Source organism: Phascolarctos cinereus, unplaced genomic scaffold (assembly GCF_003287225.1).
Source record: "Phascolarctos cinereus isolate Bilbo 61053 unplaced genomic scaffold, phaCin_HiC Scaffold_5;HRSCAF=322, whole genome shotgun sequence".
NCBI lineage: Eukaryota > Metazoa > Chordata > Mammalia > Diprotodontia > Phascolarctidae > Phascolarctos > Phascolarctos cinereus.
Genome location: NW_027555958.1, coordinates 300,698,596 through 300,708,376, shown reverse-complemented (window position 1 = coordinate 300,708,376; position 9,781 = coordinate 300,698,596). Strand labels below are relative to the sequence as shown.

At 53.9% G+C, this 9,781-nt stretch overlaps 1 protein-coding gene and 1 long non-coding RNA gene across 2 annotated transcripts; one reads left to right on the top strand and one right to left on the bottom strand.

The window, feature by feature from the left end:
- Nucleotides 1-4,487: 4,487 nt before the first annotated feature.
- LOC110215645 (uncharacterized) lies at nt 4,488-6,436 on the bottom strand. The gene is made up of 3 exons (XR_002326587.2): nt 6,192-6,436; nt 5,051-5,262; nt 4,488-4,565 (listed from the first exon to the last, which is right to left on the bottom strand). It is a non-coding gene; the product is annotated as an uncharacterized LOC110215645 (long non-coding RNA).
- Nucleotides 4,560-9,392, top strand: NEUROD2 (neuronal differentiation 2). Its single transcript, XM_078156020.1, is given in 3 exon segments — nt 4,560-4,668; nt 6,235-6,919; nt 6,922-9,392. Coding segments are annotated over 2 exon segments (1,155 nt in total). The 5' UTR covers nt 4,560-4,668; nt 6,235-6,240; the 3' UTR covers nt 7,398-9,392.
- The last annotated feature ends 389 nt before the right edge of the window (nt 9,393-9,781 follow it).

Sequence of the window (9,781 nt, the reverse complement as noted above, 5' to 3'; positions counted from 1 at the left end):
TTCTGCCTCATTTTTTTTTTGTCTTTCATTGATAGGGTGAGGGGAAGAGGGAGCTTGCCTTGTTTGTCTTTTTCCATGGAGGGAAGGAACAGCACTGGCTCCTTCCCAGAACACTTTGCCCAGGGGCCTGGCATCCTAGGGGTGTGCTCAGCCAGCTTTCAGAGTGTCCAGCCCCAGAGCAAGTGGCACTGAGGTCAGAGAGAATAAATCAAGGAGGGCCTCTGTGGGATTGGCACCCTGGTAGGGGTCAGAAGACAGGGGGGAAGGGCTCAATGATGCACGTGCCCTCCCCCTCCAACCCCATGGCACCACAAGGCAAGTTGCTGCTTCACTCCCATGCCAGCCCTCACCTCCCGGCAACGTCGCTGCGTTCCCAGCCACGCCATCTGGTGTGCCCGCCGCTCCCTAGCACATTGCAGCGGGCGGGGTTGGGGGGGAGGGAGGAAGGCAGCCCGGCTGGCGCCCACCCTGGAGCAAAAAAGGCACTGAGGGTGGGGTGTCCCTTGCTACCTTACTGGAAGAAAAGAGGGAAGCTAGGGGTAGAGGAGTGGGCATACTCTGCCAAGGCATCAGGAGGAAGCTTGGGGGCATTTTTAGTTTATAGAATGGTCACAGACTGGACACCTTTCCCTTCCCCCCTCCCTTAACATGCCTCATGTTAGGGGCACAGACCTTCAGTCTGGACATACACAGGACTCTGACTCTGGACCTGTTTTGCCTCTATGGTGGGGGAAAGCTGACCTCCTCCTTTCCCTACCCCCACAATCTCACATAGTAGATGCCGTGAATACAAAGACTGTCAAGTGCTTAGATATTTGGGACTGAATAATGAAGACTGGAAATGAGGGAGGGGTGTGGGGGTGGAGAGGATTGGGGCTGTTTCATAGTAGCTTCATCCTCCATGTGAAGCAAGATTCCCCTAGTTTGCCAGCTGACAGAGGAGTCCACCACTGTCATAGTGTCATACCTCTCTCCCTTCTTCCCTCCACCATACTCGTGTTCCAGTCTACTCCTCACCCCTTTGCCCTCTCAGAGTCCCAGTTGAAACAAAATGGCTGTCACCCCCTCGAGGCAGCCATCTTAGGTGCCCAGAGATCTATTTCCCTTGGGGTGGGGGCTGTATCACCATAGGAACACCAAGGCTCCCTGAACACAGGTCCCATGTGGAGTGGGAAGCTTAAAAAGGGTCCTAGCCTAGTCTGAGTCTCCACAGCTCCCTTCACCTTCCCCTCCTTTTTAAACCAACTCCCTCCCTTCAATGCCAGGGGGAGGAACAGATGGTATCTCTGGGTGTCCTGCCTCTCTCGGTCTCTTTTTCTCCATTTCTGTCTCTCTGTTCCTCTCTCTGTGTGTGCTTGTGTGTCTGTGTCTTTCAACCAATCACAGAGGCAAGCTCACCCTAAATCTCCCTTGGTTCCAATTCCTCCCCTAGTTGTTTTTTTTTTAATGTTATTTCCTTTAAAAGAAAAGGTTGAAATGTGTCAAGTGAGGAAAAACTTGTTCCATTTTTCGAAAGGAAGAGGAGATGGGGACTAAGAAAAAGATAGAGCTGGAGACAGGCAGAAAACAGATTCCCGATTGCCACTCCCATTCCCTTCTCTCATTGGGTAAAAGGAAAGGGAGGACCAGGACAGGTCCTCAGCAAAGGGGGTGCTAGCCTGAGGTCATTATAGGGTCAAGAGAGAAGCAGGGAGGGGAGCAAGAAGTGGGGGGCAGGGAAGACAACCAAACTAGCTAACAGTTGTTCAAAATTTGGGCCCCTGGTCTCGTCATCCACCTGAGGATGTCCCTAGTCCAAGAAATACTGATACTTCTGAACTATGCCTCAGGGGTCAGAAAGAAACTGGAGCAGAAATGTATTCTCTTCCCAAGATCCCTTTCTTCCTCTCCTCCCCTCCATCACCTCAGAACTCCCCTTCTAAAGGGCTTGAAGGGAATTTCAGGCTGTAACAGGTGGAATATTTGGAGGCAGGAAGAGAGCTATAACAACCTCTGAAGGGTCCTACTTATCCTAGGATGTTCTGGCACCATTCTTGTTTCAGAAAACACTACTAGCTCTTTTTCTTCCAAGGGTTCCCTGAGGAGAGAGCATGTGGTTGGGGGTGCCCACCCAAAATAACTCAGTGAACAGGGGCACCTGAAAACCTGGAGAGAACATACTTAGGGAAGCAGGTGTGTAGCCTTTCAATCCCCAGGGGAAGCAGGAGGTTAGCTTCTGATGGAACCTAAGGTGTCATCCCTGGAGAGACAGCAGGGACAGAATGTCAACTAGGACAGAACTAACCCACCTATCCTCCTTTCTTTCCTTCCATCCTTCCTTTCTTCCTGGGGCAATGGTGTCTGTTCTAAGAGCTGGTGTGTGGATGTGTATTTATGTGTGTCCCAATGCATAATTGCTGTTTGGCCCATGATGGGGGTGGGGGTGGGAAGCAGTGGGAGTCACAGTGACCTGAGGCCCTAGATACTCTGTTCCATAGTCTGGCATCCTGGATTGTATCTGACTGGCTCTGGGGAAGAGAGAACCTTTCTCCAGATACCAGGCATCTTTTTCAAAAGAGTGGAGAAATCTGGGATAGGGGTGGAGACAAAAAGGGAGGAAGTATGAGGCTTCTTTAAGTCCTGAAGAAGCTAAGGAGACTGTCCCTTGGGATGGAGAAATTCTGCATCTCTTGGCTGCCTGTTCTATTTCCTGTCACATACCTCTCCACCTAGACCGGAGCAGAGCTGGCTTCCTGGAATTTCAGAAAGGAGGGCAGAGAAGTGGACTAATGGGGGTGGGGCTGGGCATCTCTACTTGTCTCCCTCCTGCAATCATTTGTCTCTTATGCCTGTCCCCAAGGCAAGTCCTGGCATAAGAGTATTGGATGCAATGAGTGTGAATATCTCCTTTTCTCCCTGCTCCTGTTGTCCCTGTTCTCCCAGACCCAGGATCAATGAAAAGAGAAACTGAAGGATGTCTATTTGTGTGCATGCCTATGTGTGCACAAGTACAAGAAAAGTGAAAGTAAGTGTGTGTTTAAGTCTGTGCACAGGTAAGTGTAAATACAGGCATGTACTTGTATGATTGTGTGTGCAATAATATATATGCATATACATGCATATACACACATATATACATTTGACATATACGTATATTTGAATACTGTATACATGTGTAGCCACTGCATCTGTATCATTGTATAAGGAACAGCTTTGCATGTATGTGTGTGTGTGTGTGTGTGTGTGTGTGTGTGTGTGTGTATGCATGAATGTGTAAAACATCCCTGACTCTTGCTCCCTTTAGGATTTGTTTGGGCCAATGAGGGGGGAGAGACAGACCCTTGCCTTGACCCTCTCAGCAGTCTTTTGGGGTAGTTACGAATAGCTCTGTAGAGGCTAGTGGAGTCTAACAATCTGAATACCACTTAACAGTCCCCCCTCCCCTACCTTAGAGTCCGTACTTAGTCCCCTCACCTTCTTGAACCAGGATTGGCTCCCAAGGAGGGGTACTGACTGCCCCTGGAGTGACTAGGGCCTGGGGAGTGCTGTGTTAGCAGTCTGTGCCCATACCCTTCCCAGATGGCTGATGTATATGGGCCCATTGAAGGGACTTCTTCCCAGCCCCCACCCCCACACACAGTCAAAATGTGAAGCTAGATACAAACACGATCACAGAAACACACACGGTCACATTAATTCTTCCATAGTCTCACACACATGTAAGTAGAAGCATAGAAACGCAGAGAGACACACGGAGGCAAATCTTTCTTTCTCTGCTTCTCCTTTGGTTGAATTTCATTCAGCCACATATGTTGTGTGTGTGTGTGTGTGTGTGTGTGTGTGTGTTGTGTGAGGGTGGGTGGAGGAGGGGCAGATAGAATGAGGACTGGCATTATGCCAGCACCTACCTATGGGGCCTGGGCTGGGGACACCCCCTCCCCACCCGCCCAGGGACTTCTACCCTGGGAAGGGGGCCTCAGCTGTCCCTTTGTGGCTTGAGGGGGACCCTCTTTGTAGGTGGTAGCAAGAACACAGCCCCTTTTGCCTCCCCAGCCCTGAGTCTGGTCCATGACCCACCTTGGGGGCTTAGGGGGTGGATGTGAGGAAGATTCCAGGAAGGGAAGGGGGAAGGGCAGATTAAGGGGCCATGGTCCCCCCACAGTCCTTCCCTTTCCAACTTCCCCACCCTATTGTTCCCATCTGGGGGGACATGCCCCAAGGGATCTATTCCCCCACCCCCACCACTATCTACAGCCCCGTTTTCCCCTGTGCTGGGAGGGGAGGGGAGGACCGAAGAGATATTTATTTATTTATTTTCTTTCTTTATTTATTTAATTTTTTTTTTTTGGGAGTAGAGAGTGACAGATGGCGGCTGGTCCCGGGGGAGCCGGCTCTCCCCCAATGCAGACGCATGCCAATCACCGTCTCTCATGTGATAGCTGCTGCCCGTGACGTGCCAAGCCCATATGGCCCTGGCATAGAGGCTGGTACCCCCGCCTGGTAGAGATGCCACACTCGCTCCCCGCTTCGCATGGCGCTCTGAAGACGCCGGCGCCCGCCGCCTTGAGGAGCCGCTGCCCCCGCTCCTTGAAGATGGGGAAACAATGAAATAGACAGGAAGATTCCTTCTCTCCCCCTCTCTCTCTTACCCCCCTCCCCCCTCCCCTCTCCCCCGGACTCCGCTTCGAGGTAAGTTGTCCGAGGGGCAGGGAGATTTGAACCGCCAGCTGGGGAGGGCTCTGGCTATGGGCTTTGGAATCGGGGGACCAGGAAGTCCCCAAATACCCCGTTGGCTTCCTGGGGTTATGGTCCACCTCCATAAGGTGGGGAATGGAGCCACCCTGGGATCCCTGCTCCCCCCGCCCCCCCGGGGTCTGCGGCTCTGGGTATTGGGCTGCGGAGGTGGTGGCTTTGGTTTTCGAAGGGGCTGGGGTAAAGGCAAGAAAAGAGGGCTAGGGGCTAGACATGGCAGACGTCCTTCTCCGCTCCCCCATGATTCCCATACCGAACCCGAGATGTCCCTCAGAAAAAAAAAAGGAAAAAAAAAGAAAAAGAAAAAACGGATTCTCACCAAATCCCAAATATAACGAGATTCGGGGAGCCATTCGGTGGGCGGCGAGGTTTAGGGATGTCCCGGGTGTCTTTGGACGCTGGGGTGACGAGAAGGGTTTGTTTTCCTGGCTTCGTAATGTGGACCCCGGTTCCCCTGTCCGAGACTCCCCGAGCCCTGAAGCCGGGAGTCCGAGGACAGAGCCGGTGTTGGCCTGGAGGAAGGAGCTGGAGCTGGAGACGGAGACAGGAACCGATTCGACTCTGAGACTGGGGGCAGACGGGGGCGGGGGCCGGGGTGGGCTGGGGGCGGCTCGGGGCCAAGTTGAAAATTGGATTAGGGGTTGAGGGCGGTAGAGCGGACGGCAGCGAAGGTGGGGAAAGGAACAGAGCGGGGAAAAGCAAAGAGAAGTCGGACCCACCCAGCCCAGGGCACGAGGCACGACCGGGAAGCCGGACGGCCAGAAACACTCAAAGTCTCCGCCCGGAGGGAGAAAAGAGAATTATTTCGGGGCGTGCCCCCAACGGAGAAATTCGTTCTCTAAAATACCCCTCCACCCCCACACCCCTACTCATAGAGAAAATATGCAGAGAGAAGGGGGAGGAGGTCGGCCTCAAATCCAAGCCAGGATTATAACAAGGAGATCGGAGTTGGGGGTTCCCGGCCTAGGAAGGGGGGTGCGCTGGAGCGGCGGGGAATGGAGGAGCACCTGATACCCAACACCAGGAATCTGGAGACCCCCCAGCCGAGATTAAAATGGACCGCTCTAGATAGGCTCTGGGGGAGAATGTTTTTCCGCGGCAGAGGAGGCTATGGAGGAGTGGGTACCTCTTCCCTCTAAGTGCCCCAGGGGTGGGTAGAGGTTGCTATGGGGTAAAGGATAAGAGAAGACAAGAGGTTGAGAGAAACGCTCTCCCTACAGCCTATTCCAGGAGGCAGAAGTCTGAAAGGATACTGGGGATGGGAGGCTTGGAAGAGGTCACCTGAGGGAGAGGTTTAATTTGGGACGGGGGGTGCGGTGGGGAAGGGAGGTCTGAAAAAGGGGAGCATGAGTGTGTGTACGTGTGCGTGCGTGTGTGTTTGTGTGTGTGAAAAGCCACCTCTAACAGGAGCGCGGCACTTGCATGGGTTGGCTGAGCTGGTTCCTCTGCTCTATGCTCACCTCTGTGTCTGTGTCTGTCTTTCCCCCTCCCCCAACTCTTCAGGCCACCATGCTGACCCGCCTGTTCAGCGAGCCCGGTCTCCTCCCCGACGTCCCCAAGTTTGCCAGCTGGGGAGACGACGGCGACGACGACGAGCCCAGGAGTGAAAAGGGTGACACGCCGCCCCAGCCGCCGCCTCCGCCGCCTGGGCCTGGGGCTGGAGTTCCTGGGCCCGTCCGCCCCCCAAAGCCGGGCCCTCTTCGTGGCGAAGACCCCCCGGACCCTGCACTGGGCGAGGCCAAGGACGACGGCGAGTTGGGGGGCGAGGAGGAGGAGGAAGAAGAGGAGGAGGAAGGGCTAGACGAGGCAGAAGGAGAGCGGCCCAAGAAGCGGGGGCCCAAAAAGCGGAAGATGACCAAGGCGCGGCTGGAGCGCTCCAAGCTGCGCCGGCAGAAGGCCAACGCGCGCGAACGCAACCGAATGCACGACCTCAACGCGGCGCTGGACAACCTGCGTAAGGTCGTGCCCTGTTACTCCAAGACGCAGAAGCTATCCAAGATCGAGACGCTGCGCCTGGCCAAGAACTACATCTGGGCGCTCTCTGAGATTCTGCGCTCTGGCAAGCGGCCGGACCTGGTGTCCTATGTGCAGACATTGTGCAAGGGCCTGTCGCAGCCCACCACCAACCTGGTGGCCGGCTGCCTCCAGCTCAACTCGCGCAACTTCCTCACAGAGCAAGGCGGCGAGGGGGCGGACGTTATCACGGCTCGGGAGGCCCGTTCGCTATGCACCCCTACCCGTATCCCTGCTCGCGGCTCGCTGGGGCTCAGTGTCAAGCAGGCGGCGGGCTGGGCGGCGGTGCAACGCACGCCCTGCGGACTCACGGCTACTGTGCGGCCTACGAGACGCTGTACGGGGGTGGCGGCGGGGGCGCCTCCCCCGACTACAACAGCTCGGAGTACGAGGGGCCGCTGAGTCCCCCGCTCTGCCTCAACGGTAACTTCTCCCTCAAGCAGGACTCGTCTCCGGACCACGAGAAAACCTACCACTACTCTATGCACTATTCCGCTCTGCCCGGCTCCAGGCCAGCTGGCCACGGCCTGGTCTTCGGCTCCTCGGCCGTGCGCGGGAGCGTCCACTCGGAGAATCTTTTGTCTTACGATATGCACCTTCACCACGACCGAGGCCCAATGTATGAGGAACTCAATGCATTTTTCCATAATTGAGAACTCTCCTCCCTCACCCCCTCTTTTGTTTTCCTTTTTTTTCGTTCCTTCCCTTTTAATTTATTTACTTTTTTTTTCGGAGAAGGTGGGCCACCCCCCACCATGGCAGGGATTTGGGCGGCAGGGCCACGTTGACTAGAGGCCACCCCCCTCCTCCAGGCTCCCTCCGTTCCCCTCACCTGTGCAGTCGGGTTACCTGTTGATGTCTCCCCCTTTTTCGTCCCCCTCCTTTGTCACTCTTCCTTTGCCCTAGAAGTTTTCCTTCCCTAGGGGGAACCCCTCCTAGGACCTCTCCCAAGAGGTCCGGCTTCTTCCAGGAGCGCCTTCTTCCCCACTTCTTCCCCTCGGGTCTTCTGCCCTCACACACTGTCAACTCCTTCCCTTAATTTCCTCTTCTCATCCTCAGTCCCCAAACAGTGCAGTCAGCTCGGGCCTGGAGAAGGGGACCGGGGGAGGGGGCGGCCCAGCGGCCGGATTCCATTTCATTTGTTAAGTTATATTTTTTAAATACCAGAAAGGGGGAATGCAGTAGCGGTGGGGAGGGGCGGGGTGGAAGATAGGGAGTTCTGTTTCCTAAAGAGAACATACTAAGTTCACCATACCCGGGGCCTTGAATGCCTCCCACGCACCCGGTCTCTCCGCTTTGGAGTCTTAATATAAGTTGGGAGGTGTAGAGGGGAGGCGGAGGGGGAGGAGATGGGGATCCGAGAGGAAAGAAAAAGGTCAAGACCATTGTAACCAGATTCCGACTTTTTTCTTTTTTGTTTTTTTTCTTTCTTTTTTAAAAAACACAAAAAAACAAACACAAAAACGCAAAAAGGCGACGGAGGCCGAACGCAGAGTCCGGAGCGGAGAGAAAACACAGTAAGAACTTTTAGAAGCAATAAAAGGCAAAAAAAAAAATAAAATAAAATAAAAAATAAAAAGACACAAATATCTATGCAAGGAGGTTCTGACTGAGCCAAGCGGCCCCGCCCCCTGGTCCCCCGGGATCCCCCCCACCCCTCCTCGGCTCCAGGGCCGGGGTCGGAGCTGCAGAAGCGGATATGTGCACTTTGGTGAAGTTGGGGACGTGGCGCCTCCCCTCTCTCCCTAGTCCCCTCTCACCCTTTCTCACTCCTCCCTTCCCTCGGTTCTTACAATCAGTGACTCCGAGATTTGGGACATCAGTGTCACTTTCCTCACCCTCCCCTTTCCCCTCCTCACCCGTCCCCATTGTGCGTCATACTGTTTTTTAAACCTGTTTCCAAATTTGTATGAAATGGCGAACTGTTGGGGGAGGGTCGGTTTGGGGAAGGGGGGTTGCATGATAAAAACACACTGACACAGCACGCACGCACACACGCACACACAGTGACACAGCGACATACACAATGACACACACTTAGCCACATGGTAAAATATGCAATGCTACTTGGGAAAGAAGGGAGCTATAGCCTTTCTCTGGTCTGGGGAATCGAAAGAGGAAAGGAAATATTGCAGCCCAGAGGCATCCCTTTAAGCCCGGGTCTCCCTTCAGACCTCTCTCCCTCCTACTTTCCAAGCCCGGTCAATCAGTTCCCTGAGGCTTTGTTGCTGTGGTCTTCCTTCCCCTATTGACGCCTGGGAATGGACAGGAGGATGCTTGGACCGATATAATTCCTGGAGATGAAACTTTTCCGAGGGGTCCTTCTGGTCCTCGCCTGGCCTCTTCAGCACCCAAGGCCGGGAGGGGGTCAAGGATCCTCTTTGTTACTGTCGCAAAACAGAGAGAAGTTACGGAGAAACAGGTACTCGCAGAACAAGCCCGCAACCAAACAGACGAATAGACACATGTTGACACAAAGCAAAAATGCAAACACACACGCAGACACACTCAATCTCTCTCTATTACACACAAACACAAGCAATTTCACCTTCACATCTTATTGAAGCTGAAACTCCCGTTGGACACCCGAAGTGCATTGCGTGTTTCTGTTCAGTTTAATGACGATTAATAAATATTTATGTAAATGAGATGCAAAGCTGGACGGCGGTTTCTCACGGTGGCGTCATTTCATTTGGGGGCAATTGAGTTTGGGGATCCGGGGAGTGGTGGGATTGGGGTGACGAAGCAGGTTAAAAAAGAGGTCGGAAAAGGGAGGTGGTACCTTGGGGTCAGCTATAAGGCGGCTAAGGGTCCCTGGGTCCTGGGCAATTATATCCTCTGTGTGGAGATCGAACTCCACAGAGACGTGCAAGTCAACACCCTTAGACAAACAGGTACTCACAGATAATGCATTTGCACAGACACGTACAGGCACATGCAAGAACATAGCCACTTCCTTGACAGTCACACACTCAGACACATGCTCACACAAGCACATGCCTTCTCTTTTAAAACAACAATAACAACATACATCTGT